The sequence below is a fragment of the Myxocyprinus asiaticus genome, chromosome 5 (genome assembly GCF_019703515.2).
Source record: "Myxocyprinus asiaticus isolate MX2 ecotype Aquarium Trade chromosome 5, UBuf_Myxa_2, whole genome shotgun sequence".
Classification (NCBI taxonomy): domain Eukaryota; kingdom Metazoa; phylum Chordata; class Actinopteri; order Cypriniformes; family Catostomidae; genus Myxocyprinus; species Myxocyprinus asiaticus.
Window position 1 is genome coordinate 23345960 of NC_059348.1, and position 20843 is coordinate 23366802.

A 20843-nucleotide genomic window follows, 5' to 3' on the forward strand; every position below is an offset into this window, starting at 1 on the left:
GATATCAAGTTGTCCATGTTTTGCAGCATTCTACAGTAGTTTTGTGTTAAGAGGTACATTTGATATTAACAAAACATATAACCTACACAATGTCAAGACTACATACAGTTGAAGTCAGAAGTTTAAATACACTTAGTTCGAAGTCATTAAAACTCATTTTTTAACCACTCCACAGATTTAATATTAGCAAACTATAGTTTTGGCAAGTCATTTAGGACATCTACTTTGTGCATGACACAAGTAATTTTTACAACAATTGCTTACAGACAGATTGTTTCACTTTTAATTGACTATATCACAACTCCAGTGGGTCAGAAATTTACAGACACTAAGTTAACTGTGCCTTTAAGCAGCTTGGAAAATTCCAGAAAATGTTGTCAAGCCTTTAGGCAATTAGCCAGTTATCTTCTGATAGGCTAATTAGAGTCAACTGGAGGTGTACCTGTGGATGTATTGTAAGGCCTACCTTCAAACTCTGTGCCTCTTTGCTTGACATCATGGGAAAATCAAAAGAAATCAGCCAAGACCGCAGAAAAAAAAAATTGTGGACCTCCACAAATCTGGTTCAACCTTGGGAGCAATTTCCAAACACCTGAATGTGCCACGTTCGCAAGTATAAACACCATGGGACCATGCAGCCATCATACCGCTCAGGAAGGAGACACATTCTGTCTCCCAGAGATGAACATAGTTTGGTGCGAAAAGTGCATATCAATCCCAGAACAACAGCAAAGGACTTTGTGAAGATGCTGGAGGAAACGGGAAGACAAGTATCTATATCCACAGTAAAATGAGTCCTATATCGACATAACCTGAAAGGTTGCTCGGCAAGGAAGAAGCCACTGCTCCAAAACTGCCATAAAAAGCCAGACTACAGCTTGCAAGTGCACATGGGGACAAAGATATTACATTTTTAGAAATTCCCTCTGGTCTGATGAAACAAAAATGGAACTGTTTGGCCATAATGACCATCATTATGTTTGGAGGAGAAAGGGTGAGGCTTGCAAGCTGAAGAACACCATTCCAACTGTGTAGCATGGGGGTGGCAGCATCATGATGTGGGGGTGTTTTGCTGCAGTTCACTTCACAAAATAGATGGCATCATGAGGAAGGAAAATTGTGTGGATATATTGAAGCAACATCTCAAGACATCAGCCAGGAAGTTAAAGCTCAGTTGCAAATGGGTCTTCCAAATGGACAATGACCCCAAGCATACCTCCAAAGTTGTGGAAAATGGCTTAAGGACAACAAAGTCAAGGTATTGCAGTGGCCATCACAAAGCCCTGACCTCAATCCGATAGAAAATTTGTGGGCAGAATTGAAAAAGCATGTGTGAGCAAGGAGGCCTACAAACCTGACTCAGTTACACCAGTTCTGTCTGGAGGAATGGGCCAAATTTCCAGTAACTTATTGTGAGAAGCTTGTGGAAGGCTACCCAAAACATTTGACCCAAGTTAAACAATTTAAAGGCAATGATACCAAATACTAACAAAGTGTATGTAAATGTCTGACCCACTGGGAATGTGATGAAAGAAATAAAAGCTGAAATATATCACTCTCTCTACTATTTTTCTGACATTTCACATTCTTAAAATAAAGTAGAGATCCTAACTTATGGACTAATTGATGGACAATAAGTGTGAACTCTTTAGTGCATGACAGCTTGAATAAAAATAAAAAAAAAGTCAGAAAGAGAAGTTTCACTAACATTTATGTAAACAACACTGATCACAATTACAATATTCCTCTAGGGTGAGATGATGTCCTGTGAGAGATGAGTAACCGAGGTTCCTCAGTGAGTGCAAAACAAGGATCTCTTGTACAAGCCTCCCGATAAGGCACATAGCGAGTTAAATGAAAACAATTATTTGTTCAACAATACCATTTTAAAAACACAGTAGTTAGATAAGGGCACGGTGATTGATTTTAAAGGAATGGTTCCCCCAAAAATGATAATTCTCTAATTACATGCCCTTATGTCATCTTTCTTCTGCGGAACACAAACGAAGATATTTTTAATGGAGCTATGATGTCTGTTTGTCCACACAATGCAAGTGAATGGTAACCAAACTTTCAAGCTATAAAAAGGATATAAAGGCAGCATAAAAGTAGTCCATATGCCTCCACTGGTTTAATAATTTTTTTCTGAAGCGATCCAATCGGTTTTGGGTCAGAACAGACCAAAATATTTCTCCTTTTACACTATAAATCTTGACATCAGCAGTCCTCTTGGCACAATCATGATTTCAAGATCGATTATACTTCATAACGCTTCACAAGCTAGAGTTGTTTCATTTTGGTCTGTTCTCACCCAAAACTGATTGGATCACTTCAGATAAAAATTAAACCATGTTTTATGGATTACTTTTATGCCACCTTTGTGCTTTTTGGAGATTCAAAGTTTTGGTCACCATTCACTTGCATTGTATGGACAAAAAGACATTGTATTTCCAACAAAATATATATTTTTTGTGTTACACAGAAGAAAGTTATACAAGTTTGATACAGCATAAGGGTGAGTAAATGAGTGAATTATCATTTTTGGTTGAACTATCCCTTTAATTGCCTAATTGACTGAATCAGCAAATGGCAAATAAAAAAAATACTACACCTACCTTTTGTTCTGAAGTAGGAATCATAATGCAGCCCGCCACCTAGTCATAATAATACCACTAGATTCACAACTTGACCTGGATTTGCAAGAACAAGTTGTAAATCTCTAAAACACATTGTGATCAGGCAAAACTAATAATCCATGACTAACTCTTGATGTGCGAGTTTCCAAAATGAGCTCCAGCTTGGAAATACACGCTGTTCAAGTGTTCTTCTCAGTTAGAAACTTGCTACTCTAAGAATCGCCCCACAACTGTTCACAAGCACAGGGAGTTATTGTCTTCTACAGAGCAATGGCTTGTATTCTAGCTAATCAGGGCTGGTTGTACCAGTGCATGGACCGCTGAAGAGCCATCTCCCAACTCTGTAGTACATCTCCATATTGCCCTTTCTTGTCACCTTCTGCTTTACACCTTTGAGGGAGGAAGAGTTGGTCAGTGTTCTGAAGCTTCTTGAGCTCCTCCTGGTTCCTCCAGAAGCCTAAGACAATTCAGAATAGGACAGTAGAAGTCACTCCACACATCAGATTAATCCTATTTTAGGACTAATAAACTACTTAAAATCTCTGCCTGAAAAGTAGTGTGTTCTGAATAACAAAGTCCTTCGCATGTAATAAACAATCAGTCTCAATGTTTTTTTGGACTGTGAGATGGACATGTGTTTTCCTGTTAAATTGCTGCACTGTAATGTAACTTGTCCCTTACCTGTTCCTAGCCCTGCAACAAAAGCAGCCCCAAGGCAGGACATGTCATAGTGAGTTGGACGTGCTATCTTACGACCCAACAGATCCGCTGTCAGTTGCATAATGAAGTCATTAGTGCATACACCTCCATCCGCCCTACATAAACACATAAGCTCAATTCATGTTGGGAATTCAGACAGGCAGCTTCAGGCTGTGCCATAAGATATGCAAGATTGATTGTAAGACCCTCACCTAATTTTAGTGATGGGAATGCGTGTTTCTCTGAGCATGACATCATAGAGCTGCTTGTTCCTGAAAGATATGAAATAGAATTACTTAAATAGGCCCTTTCCCACCTACACTCCTGTTACTTTTCCCTTAGTAACTTTCTAGATAAGAACTCTTACGAGGAACGGGACATCCGAGGAGACTTTTCCCGTTGCATTCGCGCTCACAAAGTATTCACCATAGTGACGTCATCTAGTATCCACCATTTTTATTGTGACGTTATTTGCATGCACGTTTCAATAGCAACAACAACAACAAAATCAACAAAAAAGATGGAGGACACCTGGATCGGTCCTACACTTTTGTTTGTTTAGGGCGGTTTTATCGGAACTTTGGCTGCATCGGAAAACATAGGCAGCTGACTTATCAGTTATGGTTTAAACAACAGTGTTTTTGGATGGAACTCTCTGAACAGTTTAAAAAGCAGCTTATTTCATCCTACCTTCATCCATCCTTATACAGCCTCCAAAGCACACGCTGAACTCAGCAGACAACATGCTGAAAATGCACTATAAACCTATTTATCAACACAATCTTTTACAATAAAGGCTTTTATGACTCAACATAAATTACTGTATTGAAATACTCACTCACTGAAGAAAAAGAGTCTTGATGCATTTTAACCACGCAGTGACAAGCACGCAATACTTCCCTCATGTAAACTAGATTTAATGACGGTTTAGTGTATAATAAAGTTCAATTACGCACTCTTGATAAACATCTTATATCCGTCATCCCAGGAAACAGTTGATGTAGTAATCCAGAATTCACTTTATTTTCTGTATAGTCACAGTACAGTTGTGATGAAAACTCAAAGCGTGTCTCCCGATGAAGTCTCATACACACATACATACACACACACACACGTGAAATGGGTGATTCTCTTTGGATACTTGTTTGTTATATGTTATTTCTATTAAGGGAATTGTAAAATTAGCACAATCCTCTCAGTAGCAGGCTAACAGTTAGTTTGTTTACTAACGGTGGCTGTGGAGCTCCTCTCCTTTCTCAATGCAGGTTTTTGTCCAATCACAGGCTGCAGCACCTCCCACAGTTCCTATATGCCCCCAAAAGTATCTACCCTGGTGTAGGAGCTAAAAATGTCCCCTAAAAGGGCTTTGAGGCACTCTAGTTTCTTAGGTGCGAAAGCGACGAAAAGCACTAGTCCTGGGTAAAAGTACCTAAAACAGGCTTTAGTACTGCCAGTGGGAAAGGCGCTTATTAGTAATAAAGGTGACATTTGATAATCTGCTAAACAGGAAACAAGGGAACTGCCAAAACAAGAAAAACACTATATGTACAGTGTATACAGAACAGTGCTAAATCACAGTAATACAGTTAAGTGTTTGTAAACAGTATGCAGAAAAGTACTGTTTCCAGCATTAGTTCACCCAAAAATTTAAATTCTCTCATCATTTAATCAACCTCATTCCATCCCTGATGTGTATGACTTTCTTCTGCAGAACACAAAAAGTTTTAGAAGAATATTTCAGCTCTGTAGGTCCATACAATGCAAGTGAATGGTGACCAAAATTTTGAGGCTCCAAAAAGCACATAAAGGCAGCATAAAAGTAATCCATACGAGTGTTTTAATCCATATTTTCAGAAGTGATAAGTGTGGAAACAGATCAATATTTAAGTACTTTTTTGCTTGAAATTCTCCTCCCTGCTCAGTAGGGGGTGGTATGCACGAAGAATGTGTATCACCAAAAACACAAGAAGAATGTGAAAGCGATCCATTTCTCACCCACACCTATCATATTGCTTTTGAAGATATTGATTTAACCACTGAAGTCGTATGGAATTCTTTCATGTTGTCTTGTGTGATTTTTTGGAGCTTCAAAATTTGGCACCCATTCACTTGCATTATATGGACCAAAAGAGCTGAGAAATTCTTCTAAATATCTTAATTTGTGTTCAGCAGATGAAAGTCATACACATCTGGGAGTAAATGATGAGAGAATTTTCATTTTTGGGTGAACTATCCCTTTAAAGCGTTATACTGTATTTTTCAAGAACAACATGAACATTAAAAGATTATCTGAAGCAATCCGGCACTAAACATCTGAACAATGATTTATTATTTTGGTTTAATTTAGTGTAGCTTGTAGGAATGGGACAATATGGTTATCTCACAATTCGACTCGGCCTACAAATCGACAGAACCTCAGTTGGATATAATAACACTTAATGGAATATTCCAGGTTCAATACAAGTTAAGCTCAATCGACAGCATTTGTGGCATAATGTTTATCACCACAAAAATTTATTTAGCCTCCTTTTCTTTAAAAAAGCAAAAATCTGGGTTACAGTGAGGCACTTACAATGGGCCAATTTTTGAAAATTAAAATACTCACTATTTCAAAAATATAGCCACAAGACAAAGGAAATGCGTGTAAACATGATTTTAGTGTGATAAAAATCGCTTAACCTTTTTTGTGGAAAGTAACAATAAAGGTTAAGCTCTAAATTTTAAACTCTAAAACCCTAAAATTACTGTAAACACAAGGATTTAAACAACTTTACAGCTCAAATAATTAACAGGTTTTAACAGAAGAATTAATGCGTGCTTTTATAGAATTATAAGCTTCACGTTTCTGTTTAAACCCTCCAAAAATTTGCCACATTCACTTCCATTGAAGTGCCTCACTGTAACCTTGATTTATGCTTTTTTTTATTTTATTTTTTTTTAAAGAAAAGGAGGCTAAATTAATTTTTGTAGTGATAAACATTATGCCATAAATTCTGCTGATTGAGCTTAACTTGTATTGAACCAGGAACATTCCTTTAAGTGACAAAGTATGACAGACAATTTTGTATATTTTTTTAAAAATATTTGAGCAAAATGCACATTATAAAATTTCATCAAAATAAAGTTCTTTAATACACAATATAAATGCTCAAAGTTTAAATAATAAGATTTTCTCATACACCTTTCACTATAAGAACAGCACAAACAAATAAGCCTTCAAAAATAGTGGGCTACATTCAGGCCAGTGCCGCCCATAAGGGGGGGGGGGGGGAGCTTTCAGGGGCTCAGCCACAGAGGAGGGCCCAAGAGATATAGTTCAACACCCCTTATAGTGCTACGATGTCCGGAGATTGTGTGTGCTTATTTCCCACGACAAATACGGGCACTCCAACATATACCGGCACGCTCTGTTTCTTTATCGCATCTGTGCCATGTCTGATTAAAAATTATATTTCTTTTTACTTTTATCTGGCTGATCACTTTTATATGACAGATCACATGGACAGAAAACAATGTTGCAAATTTTGAAATAATGAGTTTTGCCTTGATATGGTTCGTCATTTTTTTGGGTTCACGATATATTGAAATTCAGTATATCGTCCCATCCCTAGTAGCTGGGGATACACTGTTAGGACCTGCTGGCTTTCTACAGTTCTGCTTAGTAAACACCTTGAACAGATTAAAATGTATTTAGTAAAAGATTATTTGCTTTGAATATTCAGCCGTTCAGAAGACTTGCAGTTTTCAATGACAAGAATAGACCTGACAATTGGGTGTGAGACAGCAGCTTAATAGCTTATCTCTTGAGTGGTTTGGTTGCAAGGTTAGTTAGAGATCCTTTGATATGAAAAGCAGCTCACCTGAATGCTACTGACTCTAGAATGGCTCGGACCAGGTGGCTCTTGGTTGTAGAAGGCTTTAAGCCCATAAAAGAAGCACAGGCTTTTGGATCATTCAGAGGGGCCTGTGGCACATTAACACAATGTCTAAATGATCAAATATTGAATACAAAGTGAACTTCAAAATGACATTCACAAAAAACAAAAAGTTCCTTTTTTGTGTAATTCCTTTGTACATTTGTATCATAAAACAAAGAATGAAACCTTGACTAAAACAACCTGTATACCCATCAATGAAAGTCAAAGAGGTACAATGTCAAAAGGTGCACACAAACATACCTGAAGTCCACTGAACGAGGGGACAAAATACACTCCATCTGAGTCTTCCACACTAGTGGCTATGGCCTCCGTCTCCTTTACATTGGAAAAGAGCTCTGAAAGACAGCATTTTACTGTCACAACCGATCATCAAAGACACTTTACTAAAAAAATTGACTAACTAAATTTGCCCGTGCAAAACCTGTCATGTCAATACTAGAGTGTTCTGGGTTGGTGCTGTTTACTGGCCAAAAGAGCCCACCCTCAAGTAAGTCTCTAGATATAATATTCTGGCCCCCAGATATGGCTCAGGTCTCTCCCAGGTATGAGCAAAAATAAGTGATACCACTAATAATGCAGCTTGGTCCTGAAGTGATATACATTCTAAGTGATATTGCGGTCAACAATAAGGAGCATGATCCTACTCACCTAAATCCTGTGCCCATTTAATAGCAGCACCTGTTCCAGCAGCATTACCCTCAGCCAGATACACAACATCAGCACCAATCTTCCAGCCCACCAGAGGATAAAGTCCTGTTTAGAAAACATGATACAAAGGAAATGATGTATCAAAGAAAATAGCCACAACAATTCTAGATGTTTATTCAGTACTGTGGCTAAATTGGTTCAGAATAAAACTTCGAGTGAACCAGATATTCCATCGCAGCATAGTAGTAATGACTTCTGAATTTCTTTACTGACAAAATGGAAATCATCAGAAACAAAATTGGAATTACACATCCATCTGCCACAGCACCCCTAAAGACTAAGTTTATTCCCTACGAGAAACTTCAATCCTTCGATGTTATAGGTCAGGAAGAGCTAACAAAAATGATCAAAACATCAAAATCAACAACATGTATGTTAGACCCAATACCGACTAAACTCCTAAATTAGGTGTTTCCTGTAATCTCAGAACCTCTTCTTAAAATTATTAACTCCTCATTATCCTTAGGGCATGTCCCAAGAAACTTTAAACTGGCAGTTATCAAACCGCTTATCAAGAAACCACAGCTTGATCCAGGAGAATTGGCCAATTATAGACCGATTTCAAATCTCCCATTTAAGTCGAAAATACTAGAAAAAGTACAGAGACTGCACTTATCAGAGTTACAAATGACTTGTTCTTATTATCTGATCGTGACTGCATTTCTCTTCTAGTGCTCTTAGATCTTAGTGCTGCCTTCGACACCATAAATCATGATATTCTCTTGGATAGGCTTGAGAATTATGCTGGCATTTGTGGACAGGCATTAGTTTGGTTTAGGTCCTCTCTCTCTGACCGCTACCACTTTGTTTAAATGAGAAACTGTCAGATCAAACTGAAGTATGGAGTGCAACAGGGATCAGTTTTAGGGCCTCTGCTTTTATCCCTACATATACTCCCCCTGGGAGACATTATCAGGAACCATGGAATTAGTTTTCACTGTTATGCCGACGATACCCAACTGTATATTTCTTTGAAACCTGACGAAATTTCACAATTCTCCAAATTAAGTGTATAAATTTATATCATAGAGTGGATGGATAAAAATGTCCTTCTACTCAATTCCAATAAAACAGAAGTACTAATTATTGGAACAAATACCTAAAAAATAAGATGCTAAAATATAATCTGACTCTTGATGGATGTACTGTAACATCAACAGCCAAATATTTAAGTGTTATATTTGATAGCAATCTAACCTTTGAAAAACAGATTTACAATATTTGTTGAACTGCATTCTTCCACCTCAGAAATATTGCTAAGTTGCAACACATGCTATCTGTTTCTGATGCCGAAAAAACTAATTTGTGCTTTCATGACCACAAGACTAGATTATTGTAATGCAGTACTAGGTGGATGTCCAGCTGGTTTAAAAAATAAAACTTCAGTTGGTTCAAAATGCAGCAGCTAGAGTGCCAACTAGAACCAAGAAATATGATCTTATCAGCCCCATTTTATCAGCAATACATTGGCTACCTGTTAAGATTCTTATATAATAATTCTGTTAATTACAAACAATGCTTTGAATGGTATAGCTCCAAAGTACTTAAGTGACCTATCAAGCTATAATCCATCACACTCACTATGATAGCAAAACTCTGGCCTGTTAACAATACTGAGAATATCAAAATCCACAAAAGGAAGGAGATCATTTTCATATTTGGCTCCTAAACTATGGAATAGTCTTCCTAGCAGTGTTCGGAACTCAGACACACTCTCTGTTTAAGACTAAAGACTGCTTTAGTTAGATCTGCCAGAACTAAAAATACTTCTCTTATTCTTTAACCCTGCTTTAAAGTGAATGGCATCTATGCTAATTTTATTCTATTTCTTTCCTTGTCTAAACCTCAGGATTATATATATAAGACAGGGGATTCTTCATGAGCTCAGGATGGAGTTCAGCACAATTACATGCCATAAGCTTCCAGCCGGACTGCGCTGCTCCTCACTGAATGACACATACAGGTGCATCTCAATAAATTAGAATGTCGTGGAAAAGTTCATTTATTTCAGTAATTCAACTCAAATTGTGAAACTTGTGTATTAAATAAATTCAGTGCACACAGACTGAAGTAGTTTAAGTCTTTGGTTCTTTTAATTGTGATGATTTTGGCTCACATTTAACAAAAACCCACCAATTCACTATCTCAAAAAATTAGAATACATCATAAGACCAATAAAAAAAAAACATTTTCAGTGAATTGTTGGCCTTCTGGAAAGTATGTTCATTTACTGTATATGTACTCAATACTTGGTAGGGGCTCATTTTGCTTTAATTACTGCCTCAATTCGGCGTGGCATGGAGGTGATCAGTTTGTGGCACTGATGAGGTGGTATGGAAGTCCAGGATTCTTTGACAGTGGCCTTCAGCTCATCTGCATTTTTTGGTCTCTTGTTTCTCATTTTCCTCTTGACAATACCCCATAGATTCTCTATGGGGTTCAGGTCTGGTGAGTTTGCTGGCCAGTCAAGCACACCAACACCATGGTCATTTAACCAACTTTTGGTGCTTTTGGCAGTGTGGGCAGGTGCCAAATCCTGCTGGAAAATGAAATCAGCATCTTTAAAAAGCTGGTCAGCAGAAGGAAGCATGAAGTGCTCCAAAATTTCTTGGTAAACGGGTGCAGTGACTTTGGTTTTCAAAAAACACAATGGACCAACACCAGCAGATGACATTGCACCCCAAATCATCACAGACTGTGGAAACTTAACACTGGACTTCAAGCAACTTGGGCTATGAGCTTCTCCACCCTTCCTCCAGACTCTAGGACCTTGGTTTCCAAATGAAATACAAAACTTGCTCTCATCTGAAAAGAGGACTTTGGACCACTTGGCAACAGTCCAGTTCTTCTTCTCCTTAGCCCAGGTAAGACACCTCTGACGTTGTCTGTGGTTCAGGAGTGGCTTAACAAGAGGAATACGACAACTGTAGCCAAATTCCTTGACACGTCTGTGTGTGGTGGCTCTTGATGCCTTGACCCCAGCCTCAGTCCATTCCTTGTGAAGTTCACCCAAATTCTTGAATCGATTTTGCTTGACAATCGTAAGGCTGCGGTTCTCTCGGTTGGTTGTGCATCTTTTTCTTCCACACTTTTTCCTTCCACTCAACTTTCTGTTAACATGCTTGGATACAGCACTCTGTGAACAGCCAGCTTCTTTGGCAATGAATGTTTGTGGCTTACCCTCCTTGTGAAGGGTGTCAATGATTGTCTTCTGGACAACTGTCAGATCAGCAGTCTTCCCCATGATTGTGTAGCCTAGTGAACCAAACTGAGAGACCATTTTGAAGGCTCAGGAAACCTTTGCAGGTGTTTTGAGTTGATTAGCTGATTGGCATGTCACCATATTCTAATTTTTTGAGATAGTGAATTGGTGGGTTTTTGTTAAATGTGAGCCAAAATCATCACAATTAAAACAACCAAAGACTTAAACTACTTCAGTCTGTGTGCATTTAATTTATTTAATACACGAGTTTCACAATTTGAGTTGAATTATTGAAATAAATGAACTTTTCCACGACATTCTAATTTATTGAGATGCACCTGTATATCAACTTGGTCAAAGGTGGGACAACACTCTTATATAGAAAAAAAATTTGACCTACATAGAAAATGAATTAACCACTAACAAAAGCCTTCCTCGACCAAAATCAAAGGACAATGCATCTATGTGTATTTCCTCAGTAAATTCAGGATGACTTCAATGACTTTAACACTAAAACTTAGTTCATTCAAATTATTTTGTTTAACCATTGACCCACAACACTAACTTAGTTTACTAATTTTAACCACTAATAGTTCTAAACATATACAGGTGCATCTCAATAAATTAGAATGTCATGGAAAAGTTCATTTATTTCAGTAATTCAACTCAAATTGTGAAACTCGTGTATTAAATAAATTCAGTGCACACAGACTGAAGTAGTTTAAGTCTTTGGTTCTTTTAATTGTGATGATTTTGGCTCACATTTAACAAAAACCCACCAATTCACTATCTCAAAAAATTAGAATACATCATAAGACCAATAAAAAAAACATTTTTAGTGAATTGTTGGCCTTCTGGAAAGTATGTTCATTTACTGTATATGTACTCAATACTTGGTAGGGGCTCCTATTGCTTTAATTACTGCCTCAATTCGGCGTGGCATGGAGGTGATCAGTTTGTGGCACTGCTGAGGTGGTATGGAAGCCCAGGTTTCTTTGACAGTGGCCTTCAGCTCATCTGCATTTTTTGGTCTCTTGTTTCTCATTTTCCTCTTGACAATACCCCATAGATTCTCTATGGGGTTCAGGTCTGGTGAGTTTGCTGGCCAGTCAAGCACACCAACACCATGGTCATTTAACCAACTTTTGGTGCTTTTGGCAGTGTGGGCAGGTGCCAATTCCTGCTGCAAAATGAAATCAGCATCTTTAAAAAGCTGGTCAGCAGAAGGAAGCATGAAGTGCTCCAAAATTTCTTGGTAAACGGGTGCAGTGACTTTGGTTTTCAAAAAACACAATGGACCAACACCAGCAGATGACATTGCACCCCAAATCATCACAAACTGTGGAAACTTAACACTGGACTTCAAGCAACTTGGGCTATGAGCTTCTCCACCCTTCCTCCAGACTCTAGGACCTTGGTTTCCAAATGAAATACAAAACTTGCTCTCATCTGAAAAGAGGACTTTGGACCACTGGGCAACAGTCCAGTTCTTCTTCTCCTTAGCCCAGGTAAGAGCCTCTGACGTTGTCTGTGGTTCAGGAGTGGCTTAACAAGAGGAATACGACAACTGTAGCCAAATTCCTTGACATGTCTGTGTGTGGTGGCTCTTGATGCCTTGACCCCAGCCTCAGTCCATTCCTTGTGAAGTTCACCCAAATTCTTGAATCGATTTTGCTTGACAATCATAAGGCTGCGGTTCTCTTGGTTGGTTGTGCATCTTTTTCTTCCACACTTTTTCCTTCCACTCAACTTTCTGTTAACATGCTTGGATACAGCACTCTGTGAACAGCCAGCTTCTTTGGCAATGAATGTTTGTGGCTTACCCTCCTTGTGAAGGGTGTCAGTGATTGTCTTCTGGACAATTGTCAGATCAGCAGTCTTCCCCATTATTGTGTAGCCTAGTGAACCAAACTGAGAGACCATTTTGAAGGCTCAGGAAAACTTTGCAGGTGTTTTGAGTTGATTAGCTGATTGGCATGTCACCATATTCTAATTTTTTGAGATAGTGAATTGGTGGGTTTTTGTTAAATGTGAGCCAAAATCATCACAATTAAAAGAACCAAAGACTTAAACTACTTCAGTCTGTGTGCATTGAATTTATTTAATACATGAGTTTTACAATTTGAGTTCAATTACTGAAATAAATGAACTTTTCCACGACATTCTAATTTATTGAGATGCACCTGTATAACTAATATTGGCATTATAGTCATTCATTTTCTGTTATAGCATAATTTAATGTACAGCTGCTTTGAAACAACACCTGTTGTGAAAAGTGCTATACAAATAAATTTGACACATTGTTTCCCCTTTAACTCATCAGGCTGATTCATTATGAGTAACATAGTAATCACCATGAAGACTAGTCCACATTGTAGCCCACTCTGGCCAATAACCAACCTCTTCAACAGGAAAGGACTGTCTAAATGACATACAACATGATCAAACACAGTTCATCATTTAAAGTGCCATTTAGGGGCATGTATATCTGAAATCGATTATACCATAATAATAGACTGGTGTGCAGCTATACTGTTAGTGGACACTCATTCAAATAATAGCGCAGCAGTCTCAGGTGAATGGTTGTAAAGTCAACACTGAGGGAATTAGCAATAAATATGCAGCACTGTGCAAAAATCTCAAGCATATTAGATGTTTCACAAAAACAGTCTTCAAGGGATAGTTCACCCAAAAATTAAAATTCTCTCATCATTTACTCACCCTCATGCCATCCCAGATGTTTGACTTTCTTTCTTCTGGGTGAACTAACCCTTTAAGATGGTTATTTTCTATCTTTTGCTTTAGTATGTTAATGGGATATACATTTGAGATTTCCAAACATTCCTTTTGCAAAAAGAACAGAACAGAACAGTTCTACTTCCTGTTGAGTGAACGCTGGCATATCTGTCTGCCGCTGCTCTCCGGTTTATAAAGCAGCGACCTCATGAAATCAAGTTTTATGATACTCTTTTATGGATAATGGTCTGTTGAATTTTCTTTTTTTGGAAACTACACTACACCTTCACCCGACCAACACAAACCATTCTCTCTACACTTTAAACTCCACGTCATCCTCTCTTCTGCCTGGATTACATTGGGGTAAACAAACTGCTGCACTCACCGAATGCCTTCACCAGGAATATTGTGTTCAGTTTCAAATGGGCCACCAGATTCCCTGCCCATCATCCATGACCAGTGGGGCTGGAGACTGGAATTCAGGTCGTGTTGGTGGATCATTGAGGATGCTCTGCCTTCTGTTGCCCATCCTGGCCTACTGGAGTTTAGCTGCTGGCCCTTGCCAGTTTCAGTTGCAAGCTCCCTGCCTGTTTGCAGGATCATGCTGTTATTTTGCTTCCAATATGGTTTTATATTACTCATCCCTGGAATTACGGCATCTGAATTCTTCAGCCCAACTGTCAGCTGGAGTTTACAACTATTGCACTGCCCTTGGAATTGCGTGTTGCCCCTGGTAAGTCCATTGAGGGTTACACCAACATCCCAGCATATTCCCGGCTGACATAACTGACAACCACCACATACTGGACATTGGTCTTCACGTTGTCGCCCTCCGACTTGTGCAAGGGATTTGAAGTGGGGGGTCATTTTCGATAATCTCAGCAGGCTAAAACACACATCTTTTACTCCAGCAAAAAATACAGATGTCACCACCATTAAGATGGCCCTCATAAATGCACGATCAGTATCGAACAAGTCTTTTATTTTGAACAACTTTTTTAGATCACAATTATTGGACTGTTTATTCATCACTGAGACCTGGCTGAATCCTAGTGAACAAATGGCCCTGGAGGATCTAACACCGCATTTTAAATTCTCCAAGGACTTCAGGGCAAGGAGATGGTGTTGCCACTGTTTTTAGAAACTCTTTTAAATACAGAATGCTACCTACAGACATGTATTCCAGTTCTGAGGTCCAACTATTAAAGTTTGACGCCCTGGGTCCTGCCTTATGTGCACAGACCTCCCAGATTTAATAGGGACTTTATTGGACAATTTTTAGACTCTCTCTGGACTGGTGTCATGCGGTGACAAGACTCCTGATTCTTGGGGATTTTAATATCCACGTATGCTGCTGTCCATCGAAACCACTGGTAAATCAATTTCTCTCCCTCACTGAGTCTTTAAATTTAGTTCAAGACGTTTCACAGCCTTGGCTAAATGACGTCACCTGTGATCTCGGGCAAGAGTGTAGAAAAGCGGTGCACAAGAGGAAAAGAGACAATCTTCAGATCTCTTTTGACATCTTAAAGGTGTCTTTTTTTTTTTTTTGTCATTAACAATTTTTATTGATTCCAAACTCAAATCAACACAAACGGCACATGAAAACACAAAATCAACTTTCATCAATATACAGAACCAAAAAACGTGGGCTATGTCCCCATCCTCCAACTGGCATTGCCAGCAAGTAGGTGTGTCTTTAAGGCCAAGCCTATACAATCTAGAATGAACCCAATAAAAACAATGCAGAAGCTTAAATTGAATGAGGCGCACCCTTGCATCCCTAGACATAGACTTGACATTTTTAAAAATCCTACCTCATTCTTCATCCTCCAGTACTAAATTCAAGTCTCTCTCCCATAACTTAAGATGTTAAAACCCCGTCCCCTAGACTCTGAATTAGCCAGGAATAGTACGCTGAAGCCTCGTGACCCTTTCCAAAAGCAGCAAGTACCATTTCAAGAGTGTCTGCCGCTTTAGGGGACTGCGTATTACACCCAAAGGTGGTACAAAGTAGATTGCACAGCTGTAAGTACCTGAAGAATTGAGATCTCAGAATCCCAAACCGCTGTATAATATTTTCAAAGGATCTCAAAGCTCCATTTTCATACAGGTCACCCAGCGTAGCAACTCCCTTCTCAATCCATTCTGTCCAGCAGAAAGGGGACTTGTTAATGCACAATTTAGGGTTTAACCAAATACTTGCGGCAACGTTCAGGTAAATGTCTGAATTGAACACGCGGGAAACTTCTGTCCACACTAAATGCATGTGCGAGATAACGGGATGTGTCTTTACTTCTCCAGGCAGCTTGGTAGAAAGACTTTGCAATGGCAAGATGGGGGCAAGGACCTCCTTTTCAATAAAGATCCAGGGAGGAGCTTTCTCAGGTGGAAGCAACCAATGCGCCATATGTCTGAGACCAAAAGCATAATAGTAAAGCAAAATCATGGAGAGACCTAACCCACCTTTGTCAATTGGCCTGTGTAACTTTTTAGAATGCATCAGAGCACGTTTACCATTCCAGATAAAAGATTTAGCTATACTATCAAATTGTTTACAATAAAAGAGAGTAACTTCAATGGGGAGAGACTGTTGTAGGTAGCTGAATTTTTATAACATTAACCTTCCCAATCATAGCTAAATGTAGTGAAGCCCACCTGTCCACATTGCTCGAAAACCTTTTTATTAAAGGGTCAAAATTAACTAACTAAATCACACAAATTTGCTGGGAATAAAATACCCAAATACTTGCCCCTGTTTGGGCCACTGAAAGGCGCCCGGCTGAAAAACTGTTACCAGGCAGTACGCTGTCAGAGACAAAGCTTCGAATTTAGGGGCCATTTACATGACAACGTTTTCAACTAAAAACTGAAAACTTTTTATGCGTTTTGGCTGTTCATTTACACGACAATGGCGTTTTGGGGCCTGAAAACGCAAACTTTTGAAAATAGGTTTCAAAGTGCAAGTTTTTGAAAACGATACCGTTATTGTCTCCGTGTAAACATACAAAAACATGTGAAAATGACGTCATGCGCACGCGTATTACGTGTTCAGTCTGTAGGCATGCGTGCGAGTACTTCAAAACAACGCGCGAGACATTCAAAACTACAATGGTGGACTACAGGACTGTGTTTGTGCTCAAGATTTTTAGTTTATTAACGCTTCTCCAGCAAAGTGTAGATTTACTGCATCACTAAAATGATGGCCATCTTCATTGTTTGTATTCAGTGCTCTGTGGAAGAATGCGTGTGTGCAGGCGCGCGTGTGTTTCTTTACAAAGTGACATCGCCAACTACTGGCCTGGCATGCATAATACAGTGTTTTTAGTCGTTTTCATGGATCAATGTGAACGGTGATCGTTTTGACAATGTTGTCGTCTGTACGCGAAACTTTTCAAAAAATGCAAAGGAAAAACTTTTCCATTTTTAGTACATTGTTGTCATGTCAACGTACCCTTAGACAAATTAACTCTGTATCCCAAGAACTTAGAAAAGGAACTGATAATTCTGTGGAGGCAAGGCATAGACCTAGTAGGGTCGGAGATGAATAATAAAATATAATCTGCATAAAGCAAAAGCTTATGTGCCATCCTCTCGCCAACACCCCTGGAAAATCATCCTCCTTTCTGATCGCAGCTGCTAATGGTTCCAGGGCAAGACAGAACAATAATGGGGAAAGAGGGCAACCCCGCCGGGTGCCCCTATCCAGAGTAAAATAATCTGAAATTATAATCCATTTGTTTGTACCGCCACTACCGGGTGTCTATAAAGTAACTTAATCCATCCAATAAAAGTATTCCCAAACCACATATTTCCAAAATCTTAAGTTTATTCCATTCTACCACATCAGACGCATTTTGGCATCAAGTGCGATGGCAGGGACAGGAGTCTGATCATTCGCCACTGACCACATGATATTGATGAAACGCCTAATGTTATCAGAACTGCTACAGCCCTGAATAAACACCACCTGATCTATATGTATAAGAGATGTCATAACGTAAACATTTCGGACAATATTTTAATGTCTAGCTGGATCAGGGAAATAGGATGGTAACTGTTACACTCAGTTGGATCTTTGTCCTTTTTAAGAATCAGACTGATCCGGGCCTTTGTCGTGGTTGGTGGAAGCTTTCCATTCTTTAATGATTCCATATAAACTTCTAGCAAAAGTGGAGCCAGTTCTGTAGCATAAGATCTAAAAAATTCAGCGGCAAAGCCGTCTGGCCCTGGAGTGTTGCCTGTAGGCAAGGCCTTAATTACCTCGCGAAGCTCCTCAAAATTTATCTCAGAATCAAGAGAATTTTTTTGCTCCGTCATCAGTTTAGGGAGTTCTTATGGTTCCACAAAGTTTCTAATATCTTCATCAGTAGACATGGAACTAAAGAGATCAAGATAGAATTCTTTAAAAGCATTGTTAATATCAGTGGCCGAGGTAAATATTTCACCACCAGCAATTTCACTGAGGGAATGGTAGAAAAGGACTCTCTCTGCTTTATATATCTAGCCAGAGTTTTCCTGCTTTGCCCCCCCAACTCAAAGTATGTCTGTCTTGCCCTAAATAGCCAAAACTCCACCTTCTGCAACAAAATAGTGTTATATCTGTATTTCAATCGGGTCAATTCTCTGAGGCCATCAGACGACATTCGGCATTTCAGCTCTGCCTCGGCACTTTTAATATTCCTTTTCAACTCAACGAGTTGTCGTGCTTTGGCTTTTTTGATGAATGAGGCATACTGTATGATCCGACCCCTAAGAACCACCTTAAGTGCCTCCCAAGTCATGCCCACAGAGGGTACTGAGGACCAGTTGGTCTCCATATAAACATTGATTTCGGCCTTTAACATTTGTTGAAATTCAGGATTTTGCAAAAGGGATACATCAAAGTGGCAATTACGTGATTTCTTTTTCTCCGTATGTGGCAACACCTCTGAACTCACCAGGGCGTGATCTGAGACCAAGATGTTTCCAATTGAGCAATCAACAACAGATGAAATGAGGAACTTAAGATATATATATAAAAAATATATAAATCTATTCTAGAATAAATCTTATGGACTGATGAAAAAAAAATGTATAGTCCCTACTGGATGGGTTCTAAAGTCTCCAAATATCTGGAAGACCAAGATTTTTACACATCCTGTAAAGTGTCACTGTTGCTCTAGGGGGCCTACACACTTTTGCTTCACTATGATCAAGGACTGGAGTCCATCAAAATATTAAAGTCTCCTCCTAATATTATATCATGAGAGGTGCCAGCGGCTTGCAACATCCTTTCAAGATCTATAAAAAAGCCCTGATCATCAATGTTAATATTAGCCAAAATCAAACTTTGCCCCTGAATTTCTGCTAAAACAATAATGATTCTTTCTAATTTATTTTTAATCTGTTTGAGACATTTGCATTGTAGATGTTTACTTATCAATGTAATGACTCCCCTGCTCTTATTTGAGCCAGCACTAAAGAAAACATGTCCACCCCATATTTTACCAAATTCTTCAGCTTCCTGCAGGGAAAGATGCATTTCTTGAAGAAACACAATATCATATTTTGTATATTTAAGAAAAGAAATAACCTTCCTTTTTATGGGGTGCCCCAACCCATTCACATTCCACGTGGAGAGAGACAACCCACTCAAATTAACATTTGAAATTTTGACATTTGTTTTTATTGTGTGTCAAAAACAAGATTATAAAGGCCACATTCCAACATTAGTGCAACAATCAAACCCCGAACTTATCCCCAAACCAAACAAACAGAAAAAAGAAAAACATGCGCATCAACCCTGCGCACGATAGCACCAACCGGCGTCCATCCCTTTAAACTCAAACAGTCCATGTACGCCTACGAGAGCCCCCACGACAACTTTGCCATCGGATTGCTCAAGAATTACATAATAGAAGAAAATCTATAAAACAAACTCCAGTCAATAGGCAGAATAAACACAAAGAACGTGTAGATTCATACACATACTGTCCCGAAGGAGTGTTCCTCCCCAAAACCAGCTCCAGCCTCTAGCGGAACCAACACACACACACACACACACACACACACACACACACACACACACACACACACACACACAGAATAAATAAATAATAAATAATAATAAAAAAATAAAAAATACAATTTAAAAAATACAATCCATTCAGTTTCCTTGGGCAGTCAAACTAATGCTCAGTGAACCAGCTGTTTCATAAGTGCAGCAGATGACCTAATCCTTCCAATGTCCTGCAAAAACATGTAATACTTTGCTGCCATCCTTAGTATCTATTCTCAGTTTGGCCGGAAACATAAGTGCAAAAGCGAAGAGTTTCTTGCATTCCTTGAATCGATCATGTTTCTCTCTTGTTGAATTCACAAGTCGCTGAACAAGAAAATGTTGTGGTTCTTCCAAGAAAGCCTTCCTTTACTCCTCGCCTCGCTTAACACGAGATCTTTGAGCAGACTTGGGAAGAGCTCGTCTAGGAATTTCACCATATCTCGAACTTCTTCATTCTCAGGAATTCCAACAATTTGGATGTTGTTTCGCCAATTACGATTCTCAAGATCTTCCAACTTTTGATGCACTGCAAACCTGCTTTGGTCGCTAGCGATTAGCAGCTAATTGCCTCTCTGATGACTCCAGATAACTGATCCGTTTCTCGACGTCCCCCATTCTTGTAACCAACTCAAATTTAGTCTCCATGGCTGTAATCGATTTACGTATTACAGCAAGATTCTCCAAGTCTGCTACGACCTTCGTCAGCATCACCAACATGCTGGACAGTTGACGCTGTATTTCTCCCACCGCACCGTCCAAACTGAGTCCCTGGTCTGCGGCCCTGTCAGGGGTATCAGCTTGAGCATGTAAGTGTCTTTTAAAATCCCCAGGATTTTGAATTCTTTGACATATTGTCTTCATAGAACAGTTATGAAACAGTG

At 39.0% G+C, this 20843-nt stretch overlaps 1 protein-coding gene across 2 annotated transcripts in view; it reads right to left on the bottom strand.

Moving 5' to 3' along the window:
• Positions 1-2154: 2154 nt before the first annotated feature.
• Positions 2155-20843, bottom strand: part of gk5 (glycerol kinase 5) — a 43504-nt gene continuing 24815 nt past the window's right edge. For both annotated transcript variants that reach the window (XM_051697127.1, XM_051697128.1), the window contains 6 exons: positions 7922-8026; positions 7514-7608; positions 7196-7299; positions 3548-3607; positions 3318-3451; positions 2155-3093 (listed from right to left, as the gene is read on the bottom strand). In XM_051697127.1, coding sequence (XP_051553087.1) covers positions 2927-3093; positions 3318-3451; positions 3548-3607; positions 7196-7299; positions 7514-7608; positions 7922-8026 — 665 coding nt within the window. In that variant the 3' untranslated portion in view covers positions 2155-2926. The remainder of the gene's footprint in view (positions 3094-3317; positions 3452-3547; positions 3608-7195; positions 7300-7513; positions 7609-7921; positions 8027-20843) is intronic.